The 18,089-nt window shown below is 34.0% G+C and overlaps 1 protein-coding gene across 2 annotated transcripts in view; it reads right to left on the reverse strand.

The window, feature by feature from the left end:
* Positions 1 to 18,089, reverse strand: part of SKAP2 (src kinase associated phosphoprotein 2) — a 170,776-nt gene that overhangs the window by 70,067 nt on the left and 82,620 nt on the right. For both annotated transcript variants that reach the window (XM_027573528.1, XM_027573527.1), the window contains 2 exons: positions 4,086 to 4,163; positions 2,957 to 3,040 (listed from right to left, as the gene is read on the reverse strand). In XM_027573528.1, coding sequence (XP_027429329.1) covers positions 2,957 to 3,040; positions 4,086 to 4,163 — 162 coding nt within the window. The remainder of the gene's footprint in view (positions 1 to 2,956; positions 3,041 to 4,085; positions 4,164 to 18,089) is intronic.

The following is an 18,089-nucleotide window of genomic DNA, read 5'->3' on the forward strand; positions in this document are numbered from 1 at the left end:
TTATCCTTCTTTATCACAAACTCCTACTTGTGCTCACTTTGGCAGCACATATACTATCACAAACTCCTACTCATTCTCTAAGGCCCAATGAAGAGTCCTCTCCATGAGGAAGTATTCCCTAAGTCCCCTAGGCAGTTAGCCATCCCTCCCTTGTTAGCCAAAGATATATTTAAATCACTTACTGTACTGCATTGAAATGAGCAGTTTACCTACTCAGGCCCCTCCTCGAGTCCCAGGACTTCCTCTTCCTCTCCCCGACTGTGAGTATCTCTAAGGCAGGATTATCTCTGAATCCCCAGTGCCGAGTATCTACCAAGTATCCAATAAATATTTATTCAACAAAAAAATGAATAAATGAGTGAGTGAATGAATGACTACCTTGATGGCACCCTGAATAGCTAAAATCTAAGAAGTTTGATGACTAGAATTTGTGACAGTCGAAGGAAGAAGAAAGAGATAAAAGGATGGATGTGATTTCATAAAGTGATAAAAGATATACATATATATTACTTAAGGACTACAAATGACCATGAATAATAAATACAAATATTATTTATGGGTACAAAGGTAAGTGCATTATTTACCCTAGAGGCTGGAACTATTCTTTCTAAGCCATTACTATCCTGATGGGTCAAACGTTTTTTGGCACATATAGTAAGATAAAATGTGAACTATGCATCTGTCAAACAGTAACAAAGAACAGTTTAACCTAGAGTAAGTGGTATCAACTCCTACTGTGCCTCTATAATCCATTTATCTAAATCCTACTTAGTTGGAGGATTACAGTTCTCATATATCTAAATAGCTCTAAAGTTTAGCCAAATGGTTCATATATATCTATCGTAAACCAGGCTGTACAAATCAGCTATCTGGTTTCACAAAAGAAAGTAAAAGTTTCGTGTGACACATACATTTTCCTAGAAAGAAAAGGATACAAAGGAAGGAAATTAGGATCATGCCAAACAAGCAATTAAAAAAGTGTCCAAAGACAGATTTTTTTTCTGAGTCCCCAAAAGAAGAACTGGCCAAAAATTCTAAAGGAAGCAGCCAAAAGAACCACTAAAAACAAACCTAAACTCTCAAGGGAGACTTCAGAGTAACAGGGAAAAGTTTTATGGAAATATACACCAGATCCTCAAATATCTACATAAAAAAAGAACACTAGAATAGTAACTTTTAAGAAGCGGTGGTGGTACAAGTGGTTAAATGTACCACAAAATAATTAAAATACAAATTACAAAGAACATTCTTACCATAAGTTCTCATCAAGTAAGAACAGAAATAGGAATTTAACTAATAACCCCACAAAATAACTAGAATTTATTTACTGAAATAAATATACTTATTTGAAATAACTATAAACATCCCTTAGGTTTTGGGAAAACTCTTGCTAATCTTTGACCTAACAGTTGGTATATATCAGTGAGGACTAGGAGTAGATGAAACAAACAGTATTCATTGAGGCTTAAAGAAATTAGAAAGGAGAAACCTAACTGAACCAGAGTCACAAATATGTGAAACCTGCCTCCCCTAGTCTTATGAAATAGAGGATATTTCTTTGTGGAAAAGTAAGATCGTGCTCTCAATTCACAATGGTGTACCAAATTATATTTGTCATAATAATGTATGTTTATGACCTATGGTAATCATAACCAAACTCAGGCTTAAATATTCTGACAAAATCACCTACCTACCCTTAGCAGAAGAAAGAAGGCTGCCTGATGACAGTTGTTCCTAGTTTACACTTCACTGATGCCATTATTACATTTGAACATATTGTAAGTTAGTGACAGACTGCAAACTAGCCACTTAATTCTTAATTTGTTAACTCCATTAGCCAAAAGGTGAGCCCAACTTCTAGCATCACCTACATAATTCAAATTTATCTGAAATGTGTACAATAATCATATCTATATAGTTTTATAATAAGGAAAAAGCCTAAAAACTGCAAGTGATAGCAAATGAAACATAAATTTCCAAACAACGCTGATAAGTAAACAATTCCACGGGAAAGCTGATATTCAGTGATATTGGACTTCTATGCCTTTTTTCTCCTTAAGTGTCCTTTCTGGAAATGAATGCTATTTCTATATTACCTTTACTTTATGATATTCAACTTCTGACCTGCTTTTCCTAGAAAAAAGCAAAACTAAGAAAGCTTACATTCTTTAAATTTCAATATTTTATGGCTTTATCTGTTCAAATACTGAGCTTAAAATTATGTGGGCTGTAAGAGATGTATTAATTAGCAGGTAAAGTTGCAAAATGTATCTTATTGTTTCCAAATTAATGGTTAGAGCATGGACTCCACCATTATGCCTAGGCTCAAATCCCACATCTGCCACTTACCAGATCTGTGACCTTGACCAAGTTACTTAACCTCTCTGTCCTCAGTTTTCCAAACAGTAAAATAAATAGAGCTAATAACAGTACCTCCCTCACAGAGTTGTAATTAGACCAGTTAATGTCACCAAAGTGCTTAGAACAGGAATCTCTATAGAGGTGTTTGCTGTTGTTACTTAAATCTGTGAAAGAAGCTGAGCAAGGTGTCACACAGATTTCATTTTATCTGAAGTTTTCTTTTAAAAATATTTGAAAGAATAAAATTCCTTTTCCTCCCTTCTGAACTCTCACAGCCCTAATGATCTTAACTTTTCTAGAAATTCTACAATAACCTGGATGATAAATATTTCCTAAAATGGAAAAGCCACAGAGATTTTCATCTCTTTCGTAATTCAATAAAACACAATTGTGTTAACTTTGAAGGCATTCTAGAATTTGGAGCATTTGGCAAAGAGTGAAATAGAATTATAAATTAGTCTCAGACTATAATTATTAAAATTCTCAGTTACTCTTTCTCCCATTGTCTTCAGTTTACTTTGTTATTAAAATGGGGGTATAAAATGGCCCCTAAAACCCTCCAACAGAAGTTGATATGACTTAATACCAATACTACCTTTATCACTTCCATAATAATAGAATACTGTTTTACTAAGAGCACACCAGCGTTTCTGCCATTCAAATCCCAGGAAGCTGTGATCTACAATAAAGGGGGAAAAGGAACAGTTTAGATAATACACATTACACATACAGCATAAATGTAATGCCATTTCCTTATTATAAAGGAAACGTTTGTTGACATGATTTCTAAGATTTCTGTTAGCTCTAAAATTCTATGACTAATTAACTTGTATCTTCTTCTCCAAGAGACAAACAAAAACAAAGCTCAAAGGAATAAAGTGATCAGGAGACAGGACCGCTACACTTGCGGCTAACACAGTTTCCTGACAGGACTGTCCAAAGGGCATGGGACAACATAGTTTTGAGACAACAGATTCATCTGGGTCTCATTTTCTTATCTGTTATAAAAAGGCGGGGAGGTTGGGGGGACACGAGGAGTTGACCTAGATTATTTCTATTATCTCTTTCAGCTTTAAAATTCAGCTAAGAAAACCAAGGAAAGCAAATGGAATATAAATAGAAAGGCCCAAAGGGACTACCTGTGAGAAAAGCAAAATGGTAATGAAGATACTTTCTGCTTTCTGTTTCCCATATAATAACAACACCTCCCTCCATATTTAATTTCCATTATATATTGGTGCTGAAAGAGTGAGACCATATGGTCAACTCCTGATTATCATAGCCAACGGAGAGGAACACTGAATGGATAACAAAAATGGCAGAAAATATGGCAGGCTTGATCTGAACCACAGCAGACATGGTGTGCGCCAGGTCAGGTGCAGGATAACCTGCTGCTCAGCTGGGTGGCAGAAGGGTGAGAAATCCCAACCTTGAGAATACTGTCATGGCCCGCAGCCTTCCTCTAAGAGGCAGGAAACAGCTCCTGAATCATTTACAAATAACCAAGATTGGCAACTAAAAACCTGACCAAATGTTTCGTTATCAAAAATTATTTAGAGCTAAAAACTATATTTTGTGGTTGGGATAATGTTATCAGATTTTCCTACAGTTTTAAAACTCTTCAATCCCCTAAAGAGAATACTGGCTCCACATGTATACTGCACACATGTTTTACGTAAGGGTAAAGCCATTTTTAGATTTTTCATTAGAATCTTACAGTTTACCTTTTCTGCGTTTTTCAAGGTAGCCAGCCTTTAAAACAAAAGGAAGGTCCTGTGCTGCAATTGGAGGAAACTGGTTTCCTGTGTGAAGTAGAGGAGGAAAAAAAAGTAGTGAGCAATCCATCTTAGAAAAACCAAATACCAGATCTCATTAGGTTCAGTGTACTTGCAGTTACCCAAATTAATTAAATTCAAGTCTATTAGCTTTGTTTCAGATCCATTCCATAAACTTGTCTCTCTCCTGGAAATCTCAAGAGAAAAAAAGTGTTCTGAATTCCTATATCTTAATATATTATAATCCCCAAACACAGTAATATTATGTAACTAGATGATCTATCTCTACAGGGCAATACTTTACGATCTACATTCTCCAGGGAAAGGATCAGGAAACTATTATCAATAAATGCTATAAATCCCTGAAAGAGAAGTTAGGAATTTCAAATAAATCACATAAGCTTCTTTCCACTTACATTAACTCTTAAAGTATTTTAATGCTTGTTGACTCTTAACCTGCATATCTCTATTCCTTCCAAGTAAAACATAAAATGATTTTTTCCCCAAAAAATCAAATGCTAAAATTTGTTTCTATGGGTACACAGCAAATACAGAGAAATCTTGTAGACGTTCAACTGAATGCTTTAGGTTTTTCTAGGACATTTCAGAGTCCAAAATTAAGTAAAACGATCTAATAGAGGGATGCCTGGGTGGCTCAGTCAGTTAAGTGCCCAACTCTTGATTTCGGCTCAGGTCATGATATTGAGGTCCTGCGATTGAGCCCAGTGTTGGGCTCTGTGCTCAGTGCAGAGTCTGCTTGTCCCTCTCCCCCGGCCTTTCCCCTACTTGCGCAAGCGCTCTCTCTCTCTCAAAGAAATAAATATTTTTTTTAAAAAGCTAATAGATCTATCATAAACAAATATTAGATACCTACAAAAAATTGAAAGATTAAGGCAAAAGTCAAGCCAGTTAGAAATCATATATTTATGGTCATGAATAATAGATTATTCATTAATTTCCCAGTGTTCAATATTTTTACAAATGTCATTAGAACTATAATACAGTTATCTCAGCATTTTACTGGAACTCTAACAAGTGAAAACAACCAACCTAATGAAAATTTTTATGGAATATACCCAATGGAAATAGCGTCAATATAGTTTATAATTTTTTAGAAGTGTTTTGATAAATTTACTATATACAAATTCATCACAGAATTACCAGGTAAGTTTCTTTTTAATAATATTATAGGAATCACAGTAATTATAAAATCACAGATATTTTTCCTTAATAAACTTTAGAATTAAAGCACCAATTTCAGTTCCATGGTAGACCAATCTTACCCAATAAACAAAACAATATCATTAAAATATATTTTAAATAGTGCACTGATTTCGAAATGTATATAAAAATTTTAGGGAGAGCTAATATAAACATTTGACTAGTTGTTCAGCAAATGTATCCATGTGTCTTTTTTCAGAATAAACTTGATCCATACAAAGGTAAAAATTTTTTACATAAAATATTTTATTACAATATTTTGTATTTAATATTTTGTACATATGTCAGTATTCCATGCATTATAATTCTGTATAAAGGTAGGAAATGCTTTCTGTTTTGTTTCCTGTGTCTTTCCAGATGATGTCCAGTATCTTGTAGACATTTCTGGCTGCCTAAAGGGTACATTGAGTACTTAGCTTTAGGAAACAGTCTATAAATGAGCTTCAGTTCCCAGAGCTATTACTGGCTCAGAACTCATTATTCCACAAGTACAATTTAATTACATTTTACTTAACATTTGCACAAACAAAGTTAGATGTCATTTTCTCTGTTTCTAGAGAATATATAATAGATACAAACACACAGAGTTGCAGACACTTTTTTTTTCCTTATTCTAAAAAATTTTAAGTACAAAAATTCACTAGTATACCTGGAAACTAAAACAAAACAAAACAAAACAAAAAGACTGTGTCCTAGCAAGGCAGAGAAACCTAAACTTAACTGGGATATAAATATTAAATAAAATGGTTTTGTGCTATAACAGATACCTAGACAATGAGTTTTACACTGATACTGACTTTAAGATGCATGGTATAGGTTACAGAGGTCTGTGATGACATCCCAGCACTGCAAATCTGTGACTTTCCTTAGGTCACTAAGCCTCTTTGGGTATCAGTTTCCTCTTCTAAAACATGAAAAACTTCATTTCTAAGGCCCTCTCAATCCTAGGATTCCATGAAACATAGCCACATTCCTGTTTCTCCTGTACTTTCAGTAACAAATGGCCAAGATCTAAGACGGATTCAGTTTTCAAAGATATCAAATATGGAATCTGTACACAACATATTTTTGGTAGAGCAACTGATAACTCCCTTTAGATCTAGCAAAGAATTGTTTTCTGTCCTTTCAAAGGTTGATTCCTAGCTAGAATCTTGGCCTGGAAGATCTGTGAAAGAAATATATAAATTAAATATTTTCCATATCCTAATAATTCTCCCCTCCACATGGAAAATTTGGAATTTCAAATCTTTTTTGTTTTTTTTTTACTGGCAAAAATTATTATGTATTCAATGGATATATCAAACAACAATAACCTTTAAGAAACTAATCACTACAGTAACTAAAAGATTGCTAATGATGTTAGCTTAGCATACTCCTTTCACAGAGCTTATTTTCTCACTTCCCATTATTACTCTTTTCAGAAAGTACTGACCAATGATTTGCAAGTTCTAGTGATCTCTAAGGCTAATATGACATTTCCTTTTTTAAAAAAAAAATAGGCTCATATCATGCTTAGACACAAAAATGGTCAGCTTCCTATTAGTAGGACCACAGAATTCCCAGGGCAATGAAGCCTTGGGGACAAGGCTTTAAAGACTGATACAGTGACTCATGTGATGACACTGGGGGCAAAAGCAGAGGTTGCAATTCACAGGTTTACCATCTGTTGGTCTCTCTGCTCCTTTGCAGAATGGCAAGTCACTATGAAAGCCACCAAGCAAAAACTGAATAACCATTAGGGTAATTCGAGTTTGCCTTTATTAACTCTACTTCTTGAAATGGAAATTCCAATAGCCTCATGAGAGTTCCACCATGTCTTCAATAGGTCTATCTGAAACCAAAGAAGACAACAGCTATATTCATGCAGGAAATGCTTCATGAATATGACCCAAAAGATACCTAAGGTTCTTGAGTCCAATCAAAAGCTTCTATTTTATATCAAAAAACATATACATATAAAAAAACCATATATATATATATGTTTTTATATATATATATATGTATATATATAACCATATATATACATATATATATATGTAACTGTGGCTTCTACTAATTATCTTAGAAATCTACCAAAATATGTAAAATTCAAATGGCAATCATAGAATAATTAAGGGAATAATTAAGAATCAGAATTAAGAAAAATCTGAAATCAAGTATGTTCATCAATATCCACTAAAATAATAGTCAAAATGCCATAGAACAAAAGTATGTGGATTACAAAGATACAAAAGTAGGGATCCAAAGGGGTACGTGCACCCCGCTGTTTATAGCAGCAATGTCCACAATAGCCAAACTGTGGAAAGAGCCAAGATGTCCATCGACACATGAATGGATAAAGAAGATGTGGTATATATACACAATGGAATAGTATGCAGCCATCAAAAGGAATGAGAGCTTGCCATTTGCAACGACGTGGATGGAACTGGAAGGTGTTATGCTGAGTGAAATAATCAGAGAAAGACATGTATCATATGACCTCAATGATATGAGGAATTCTTAATCTCAGGAAACAAACTGAGGGTTGCTGGAGTGGTGGGGGGTGGGAGGGATGGGGTGGCTGGGTGATAGACATTGGGGAGGGTATGTGCTATGGCGAGTGCTGTGAATTGTGCAAGACTGTTGAATCACAGATCTGTACCTCTGAAACAAATAATGCAATATATGTTAAGAAAAAAAAAAGAAGATAGCAGGAGGGGAAGAATGAAGGGGGGGAAATCGGAGGGGGAGATGAACCATGAGAGACGATGGATTCTGAAAAACAAACTGAGGGTTCTAGAGGGGAGGGGGGTGGGGGGATGGGTTAGCCTGGTGATGGGTATTAAAGAGGGCATGTTCTGCATGGAGCACTGGGTGTTATGCACAAACAATGAATCATGGAACACTACATCAAAAACTAATGATGTAATATATGGTGATTAACATAACAATAAAAATTTTTTTTAAAAGTATGTGGATTATATTATCCATAGAATTATACTATCCTTACCATTCACTTAAAAAGTGCTTCTTTTAATTATCTGGATTGGGTAAAATTGAATATGTATTGAATTTTAAATTTAGCTGATTAAGTTCTAAAATAATTTTTACAGGAAGTCTTAATAAAAAATGTTACTTACATTAAAAAAAAAGGTGCTTCTTTTACTTTGGATTACAAATCAAAATTTGAACTACCTAAGTACATGTCTGAAGACTGCTTTTTTAGATAAATTTTTAATATAGGAGTACTGTTCCTAGCTCATAAAATTAGATGGAAAGAAAAGCTCTTTAAGATTTTTGATTCTTTGGACTAATTTTTTAGACCATGACATACCACATTTTTATAATATATTAAAATTATTTTAAAAAATTATTTCTAATGGAATTAAAAAATGTTTTATCTAAAAATTCCAGAGTTACTGATTTGTGGAAACCCTTGCAAGACTCCCTCAACTATTTATAAGGATGAAAGCATAACAATATGTTGAATCAGTCATTTAAAAATAAGGTTCAATATGAGACATTTCACTTGGCAACAAGACTATTTCATATAGTATTTATATGGGCACCCTTAATGCTTTTATATTTTGGTAAAGGCTGTTTTTAATAATATATCATTAAATAAAAGATTTTATTTCTTTTAAATAGAGATGGTAACTATTTCATATGATTGGTTTTTTATTTTTTATTTTTTAAGTAATCTCTACACCCAAGATGGGGCTCAAACTAGATCAAGCGTCTTATGCTCGAGGGACTGAGCCAGCCAGGCATTCCATATTTCACAGAAAGATTTTAAATCAAATTTTATCTCCTATATAGAGTAACTTCTCTGTGTCTGCCTATATTGTTTTTGTTTTTTGGTTTGGTTTGGTTTGTTTTAGTGGCTTAAAACAAAGCAAATTTATTATCTCATAGTTCTAGAAGTCAGAAGTCCAAAAAGCATCTCCCTGGGCCAAAATCAAGATGTCAGCAGGGCTGTGTTCCTCCTGGAGGCTCTAAGGAAGAATCTATTTCCTTGCCTTTCCAGCTCCCAATGTCTGACCTATTTCACTGGCTATTGTCCCCCTTCCATCTTCAAAGCCAGCAATGGCCAGCTGAGTCTTTCTCACAATGCCCTCTCTGGTTCTGATTCTTTTGCCTCCTTCTTGAGGATTCTTGTATTTACTTTGGGCTCACCTGGATAATCTCCTTATGTTAAGGTCAGCTGACTGGCAACCTTATTCCACCTGCAACCTTAATTCCCCCTTGCCAGGTAACAACATATTCACAGGCTCCAAAAATAAGAATGTGGACTTTTTGGGGGGGGCTGTTATAGTGTCGACTGCATCCCTGATTATACATACCAATTGGCTACTGGTTTTGTGTGTGTGTGTGTGTGTGTGTGTGTGTGTGTGTGTCTGCCTCTATCTTAATCATCTTTTCTGTCACAAGAAAAAAATTAAATTTAGAAAAAAAACACCTTTTTATAAAGTCCGTGATACACAAATATTTTGAGAAAATGGATACAAGCTTAAAATGGAAATACTTTTTACTTCAGTTAAAAATAAAATTCTAGGGCGCCTGGGTGGCTCAGCTGGTTAAGCGACTGCCTTCGGCTCAGGTCATGATCCTGGAGTCCCGGGATTGAGTCCCGCATCGGGATCCCTGCTCAGCAGGGAGTCTGCTTCTCCCTCTGACCCTCCCCCCGTCATGTGCTCTCTCTCTCTCTCACTCTCTCTCTCAAATAAGTAAAATCTTTAAAAAATAAATAAATAAAATCTAAATATACCCAATTTTCACAGATACTCTAAATAATATAAAACATATACAAGTATGAACTGAATTTTAATGTTCATCTTTAACACAAAAAGGTGCCCCCAATCTGATTCTGCATCTTAGAATTGTGGTTAAAACCCTGGGTCTTGGATTCAAATTGCAGCTTGACTACTAGCTCTGTGATGTAAATAAGTTACTTAATTTCATTAACTTTACTTTTCAAATCCTTGAATGTAAGTAATAATGGAGAATTACTGTGTGGATTTAGGAGGGTAGTACTTAAGATTAAGAAATGTGAGTTCCTATTATTACTATGGCAATTCAAATTTGCCAAGTCCAGTGTTCCATACATAAGAAAACAAGAAAGCTGAAAAAATAAACAACTACAATAAACCCTGAAAGCCAAGCACCTTTTAACAATGCAAATTCCTTTCCAGCTATAGATATTTGACAAAAAAAAAAAAAAAAATCTGATGCATGAAAAAAATATTTGGTGGTACTGTACATAGTAAAAATTAGTATAAATGAAAAGGAACACTTAATTCATTTATTAAATAAATATTTATTAGTGTATATTATGTGCCAGGCCCTTTTCTAAATATTATCTAAGATAGGTAGCCAGTAAAAATAAACTCAACCTATTGAAATTTGTTGAAAGCATTTTAAAAGTAAAGTCAAATAACTCATGTATAAAATTTAATGAATAACCAATAATTGGTCTTCCTCCTTCCCTACCTGTACTACCTCTGTATGAAACACAACCTTTTCATATCCCTAGACTATAAGTTCTAAGCATTCTTTTTTAAAAGCATCATAATTTAAATAACAAATATATATAAACAAATATTAGCATGGTTCAGTAAGGTAATAATAACTGCAACAGCTAACATTTATTAAGCCTTTACCACAGGTTAAACATGATACAAGTCATTATCTCATGTCCCTCTCACATAGCCCCAAGAAGTAAGCATTATTAGTTGCATGTTACCAATGGCAAATCAAGGTCACACACAGTAAGTGGTGGAACCAGGACCCCACATCTGTCCAACAAAGCCCACTGTCAAAATGCTATGTACTATCGTTGAGGAAATAAGTGAATGTCATCTACAGAAACTAAAAGACAACAATATTGAATTACTACTCTGTGGCATTAATCACAATTATTTAAAATTAATTCCTTAACAGAATGATATATTTAAAATATTTAATTTAAAATTTAAAATTCTAGGATGTTTGTTTCACTTTCTACAAGATTTTAGTGAAGTCAATTTTGCTTCCTAAACATGTCTTTCAAAAGACTTCCATTTTGGTTTAAACACACACACACACAAACATGCAACAAATCAGTAAAGGGAAAACAGATATTTATGGAAGGAAAAGGAGGCTCTTTTTGCATGAAGTTTCCTTTAGCAAATTAGAATAAAATAAGAAATGAATATAATTTAGACTGAAATTTTTAGCTCCTTTCAATTCAACTATGTTTTACTTTCCCATAGGTTGTAGGACAACTTTTTTTGCAACCTGATTTATGTTGTGAGCTTTAAAGTATAAATTTTTACAATTATTTTCAGAATATGAACATTTTTCTAATTTGCAATATTCTAAGTTCATTTTTATTCATTTATTTTTCCTATTTTGTGTATAAAAAATAGAACCATTAATAATATAAGATCATATCTTAAGTGTCTGAAATAGGAGTATGCAGAGTTAGAATGTCTCCCAAATCACACAATAAGGCATATGTTTTTGTTTTACCTTGAAGAAAGAGAACACATATATAAACAATTGTTATTCTACTCCCATCTCCCAAAAGAATATTACTGAGGGGTGGTTAAAATAAATGAAAATTATCTAGTATGAAAACTATCAAATATGAAATTATTCTGAATTAACATTCTGCTTACAACCCTATTCTGATTACTTGATTACCAAAATGGGCTTGGTTACTAAAGTAAATACATTCCCAAACATTCGTCATGCAGGTATTTATTACCTATTTCTATTTAAGAAAACTCTCTAATTTTTATTTAAATCAAAAAGCCTTTGGCATTTCACTTCTTCTGCCAAAGTGCTAAAGTATCCTCTTAAAACACATGGATGTTTTTCCTTCCTTTCTCTCTCTCCCTCTCACTCTTTCTCTCTCTCACAAACACAGACAATTTATCCTCCTTCTGTCTGAAACAGGTCTTTCCACAGGTCTCTTTTTTCAATATAGGTATGAAATTAACACATTCTTATCTATTATTATTGTTCATTTAGTAATACACTGCTTCATTACCCCCCCCCAAAAAGCATCTTACATGCATTTGTACAGATACATTTGGTATGGAAATTAAAACAAATAGGAGAAAATTGTGTGTATACATAGAGAAAGCAAATACCTGAATTTAAAAAATGTTAATGCTAAGTTTCTGTTGAAAAATCTCCTGCTGGCCTTATGGGTTTTTCCCTTGTAAGTTAATGACTTAAGAAATCTAAATGAAGGATATAATAGGAATTATTTGTATTATTCTTGAAACTTTTCTATAAATGACATTATTTTAAATTTTAAAAAATAAAAGTAATCAATCAAGGCAAAACTAGGAGTCAGGGTAGAACATAAAACAAGTTGGAACTACAAAGTTATTTACATTTAGTGGGAGTGGGCCAAAAATTGTTATAAGCTTTATAACAACCAACATGAAAGAAGAAATAATAAATTATGTAATTCATTACCCATAAGATAAATATAGATCATTGCTCAGGGAGGAATATATAACAACTATTCCTGGTTCCTGGTACTGAAATGAGAAAAAAATCTTTCCCATGTGTTTTCAATGTCCTCAATAACATTGTTACAGTAAGTAAAATAAAAGTTTCACAGGGCTGCTTTGTATACCATTACTCATGTCAAGCCAACAGCACAATACCAAAGCAAAATTTACTAAAAGCAATTCTACAGAGCACAAAACCTGGTAGCCCAAATATACAGCTCCCAAACAGCTTTGTTAAACTCAAGGATAAGACCTAGAATACCTACAGGAATAGACACCTTGCACATTTTTCAGACAATCCTTCCAAAATACTATTTGTCTTCATCAAACTTTTGGTAAATATTAAATCCCAAGCAGAAGATATGTTCCCTGCAAGAAACCAGCACAGCCCTTTTATGTTACTACTTCTGAGCCATATCCCTTAACAATCACCCAAGCTGGGGATGATGTTGAGATGCTCTTATTTATAAATTTATATGTAAATTTATAAAGTATAATAGCTTTACAGGGACATATGTCTGGATGAAGATCACCTTAACACAAAACAAATCAGCAATTGCTCATAAAAGTTCTAACTCAGGGCCAGAACAATACTAGCTTGCAAAAAGTTTAAGTATATGCCTACTTCACATAAACAAAACATCCACAGAGCAACATGTTACTGAGAATGATAAAATGCCCATCTACTTTTTAGTATAAACTGGTAATAATATGTACACCTGGGTAATTGAAAGAATTAGAAAGCATTGTTATCTGTGTAACAGAGTAAATTACTAAAGAATAAACATTAAAACTTCAATATTAGAAGAGTTGATATATCACATTTTTTTCTAGTGTCTGAAAATAAAAGCACATCACATGCTTAATCCTCTTTATGATCCTTAGCTTCAGAGGGGAATAACTGTTAACAGCCATATGTGAGACTGGCCAGGGAAACATTCATGTGGCACCACCCATGATATTAGGCTAAAATCATGGATTCATAAGTTTGTCTTTTTCACTAGACTTTGAGCAAGTGATCATAAGATGGTGCTTCTCAAACTTAAGTGTGCATCAACATCACCAAGGGTACTTATTTAAAAGGCTGAAGCACAGGGGCGCCTGGGTGGCAGAGTTGGTTAAGCGTCTGCCTTCGGCTCAGGTCATGATCCCACAGTCCTGGGATCAGGCCTCGTGTCGGGCCCCCTGCTCGGAGGGAGCCTGCTTCTCCCTCTCCTCCTGCTTGTGCTCTCTCTCACTATCTCTTTCACTATCTGTCTCTCTCTCTCAAATAAATAAATAAAAATCTAAAAAAAAATTAAAAATAAAAAAATAAAATAAAATGCCGAAGTACAATTTTGAAGTAAAACGCCTACATTGCTCTTAGTGGTATGTTTTTAAAACTTCATTTCATACTTATAGGATTTTTAAAAATATGCTCTAAGATAATGTTCAATGCAAAATCAAAAAAATGTCAGTAAGTCAATAAAATACAGTTCTGCAACCAGCATAACGCTGAAAACAGAAGGGAAATGTCAGATACATAAATGACCATGAGGAGGGTGATTTTTATTTACAGAATATCTAACTTCTGAGTCATTAAAATAATTTTATAAAAATGTAATACCTCTTTCACCATAGCTGGCGCGGACCCCACAGATGAGGAGTAGGGGCAGAAAGAACGTACGAGGAAACCGAGAGAGAGAGGCAAGAGAGCAGGAAAGGGCCATCACAACTGAGGGCAAAGAGGTCATCCTCCTTTCTCCTCCCCACCCTAATGCCTCCTTAATAACACTCCAATTTAGTCCTGAACTTTGTAACAACCAACATAAAGTAAGAATTACAATAAAAAAGAGAAAAAGAAATTGGAACGGATTAGTATGAGAAGTGCCCATTTTCAGGCACATGATTTCAGCATATTTTTCAAAAATGAGTACCCATGATATAAAAAAATTGACTGCCAAATATAGAAACTGATATTTACCCTGAGTTAGACGTCATAAGGCAATCCAGGAATCTGCTCGCTGTGTGCATTATCCCGAGCCCAGCCCGGCTGTCCCTGGTCTCCTTTCCTTCCCGTTAAGAGTCGTCATTACCAGAACAATTTCACCACTGAAGTTTAAGTTCTTGACTCAAATTAAAAATGTCAAATTAAAACTCTGGGAAGGAACCTCATTGAATAAAATGTGTGCTAGCAACACGCAACAACTGATGCGACTCTGTGAAAACAGACGGCCTCTCCACCCACCTTGAGCACCAGCCTAGGGCGGGTGGGCTGTGGACTTTCACTGCAATGAGGCTGCCAGTAGTTACCTCAGGGGCGTGTAAGGCTGTAAAACAGTCTGACTTGGGATCTGTAGTTTGTTCATGACTATCTGAAACACAACGACCTCTTAAAAACATGGGAAAAGACTTAAAATCCAAAAAATATACATCCCACTCCGACTCCATATGAATAAATGCTATGATACAACTTATTCAAAATCAATGCAGATATGGTAGGCTCTTATGATAAGATATTCCATTACACGTTTTCTACAAAATCAGCCTGTAATTAAATCATGGATGAATAGACCATGATGTGTATTCTCACCACAAAAAAAATTTCTACATACATAATGTTACATCTATCTTCCTAATAATGAGATAATAGTTATTATACAAATCAATGAATTCAATTAAGTTCCCTTCATCTGGATATCCTCAAGTCTCATGCAAGGAAGTTTTAATGTATTTTTTTGAATATCAAAATACATTAAATTAGAGAAAAGAAAGAACTCTTGGGGCGCCTGGCTGGCTCAGTAGAACCTGCAACTCTTGATCTCGGGGTTGAGAGTTCTAGCCCCATGTTGGGCATAGAACCTACTTAAAAAAAAAAAAAAAGAACTCCTCTAAATTCCTCACAGGATGGAAAATTATGGAAATTTGACACTTGGTCCAATGATCTCTCACCAACCATTAGAAATCAGGTATGGTATTAAAATTCCATACACGGATAAGAATTAGTACAATCATTAATTTGTCAAATGATGATTTTTTTCAAGGGGTAAATAGCAAAAAATATTTCAAGCACGTCACAATAGACAATGAATTCTCACAAATCAATAAGAAAAAGATAAACAGTTTAACAGAAAAATAGGTGAAGAATATAAACTAGGCAATTCATAGAATAAGTATAAAAGCCAATAAACATGAGAAAAGATAGTGTTTACTGATTTACTGTCTCTTCACCAGCTCTCCTCACCTTTACTAGAATGTAAGTCCCATGAACTCAGAGACTACACTGTCTCGTCCACTGTGTATCCCCAGCACCAAATAAGTGCCTGGACACACAGTAAGTGCTCATTAAATTTTGCTGAATGAATAAACAAACTTCACTAAAAACTAAAAAAAACAAAGTAAAACAGGATACTGCTTTTTAACTCTGTGAGACATGAAAACTAAAAAGATTAATAACACCAAACAGTGGGGAGGAAGGGAAGAGATGATACTCTCATGCATTACTTTTGGGAATGTTAACTTCCTACAGTTCTGTGCATGAGAATTTGACAATATCCTAAGAATTCAACTCCCAAGAATCTATCCTACAAAAATCAAGCACAGGTTCATTAACAGTGTATTTGCCAGAATAGATACTAAAACACAATTTGTGATAGAAAAATGGAACATGTCCAGCAAGATAGACGTAATGAAACCATTTTAAATAATGCTTGCTGTTTAAATATGCATGTGTAGATCTATGTGTATTAATGTGAAAAGGTATGGACTAACATAGAAAGATGATCATGATAAGTAAAAAACATAAGGTATAAAATAATATGTAGAGTGATAGCCCATTTTTAATTTCAAAAAATCTGATCTGATATTCTGCACACACACATTTGTACAATTCAGGAAAAAATGTCTAGAAGGACATATCCAGAACAATTAATAGTTCTTACTTCTAGGGATTTTTGTAATACAAGCATGTATTATATTTATACATTTACACAATAGAATTTTTTAAGTGAAAAAGAAAAAAAGAATGTGTACAGGTTTTTAAGTAATTTAAATTAAATCAATTTATATTATTTAAATCACAGCTAGAAAAGCTTTAACCACTAAACTAAAAGATTCAGTTTCATCAATATGTGTAGTTTTATGATAAAATAATACAGCTTGAAAACAATCCTCTCAACTCATATGAAGGTATTACACTTTGAGAACGTTCACATACCTGGCTTTTCTTCAAATAGGCCAACTCTCATGTATCCATACAAGCTTTCCCAATGCCTAGAATGTGCTACCCCTCAGTTTTCTTCTCTATACCATGCCTGGCCATCCTCACTGCCTAGATAGCTTCCAGCTCACCCCTCAAGATCTAACTCAACTCTGAAAAGTCTTCCCATTGGGACATAAGGAAACATTTGCAAGAAAACAGATTTATTAAAAAAGATTAAATGAGGGGTGCCTGCGTGGATCAGCTGGTTAAGCATCTGCCTTCGGCTCAGGTCACTCTCCCCCTGCTTGTGCTCTCTCTCGCTACCTCTCTCTCTCTCAAATAAATTTTAAAAATCTTTAAAAAAAAAAAAGAAAACAAGATTGAAGGAAGATATATTCTCTGATATTAGATCATTCTAATTCTTACTACTGATTTTTAGCGTAAAAAGTCACTTACGTGAAACAAAATACTCATTGATTGTTAATTACCCAGATATTTGTGTTTTTCCTAAAAATCTCAAATTGATTATAGAAATGTAACAAAACAAAGGCTTCAAGACAAACTCTGTTCTGGGAAAAATACTGATGGATTTTCAGAAGTCCACATGTACTAAGCATGTTCTTGGTTGGAAAACAAGCATTTATAATGAATTTAAATTTTTTTCCAAAATGAAATAATCTAAGTTTTTTGATATTACAAAAATAACACAATAATGTATTTTGTGTTCTGTTCAACTTCAGTGTCTTCAAACTGATTCATGTAAAAATATGCACAAAAATAATTGTGCCAGGCTATAACTGGTATTCCAAATTCCACCTGGAAAATGAATTTTATGGCTATCCTATAAACTCCTAAAATCCTGAAGTTTTAATAGATATGCTGACACAACCTTAACCATAACAGTTCTAGCAACTGCTGCTATAATAAATCTGTCAGTTTCTGTAATGCCTATGACAAATCCATTAATATGAATGATGTACATTTCACACAGCACACCGCACAGCAACTGCACACGTTATGTCATTTCCATTCTGAGTAGCAAATCAGTAATCAATATTTGTAAAA

The sequence above is a fragment of the Zalophus californianus genome, chromosome 12 (genome assembly GCF_009762305.2).
Source record: "Zalophus californianus isolate mZalCal1 chromosome 12, mZalCal1.pri.v2, whole genome shotgun sequence".
Taxonomy (NCBI): Eukaryota; Metazoa; Chordata; class Mammalia; order Carnivora; family Otariidae; genus Zalophus; species Zalophus californianus.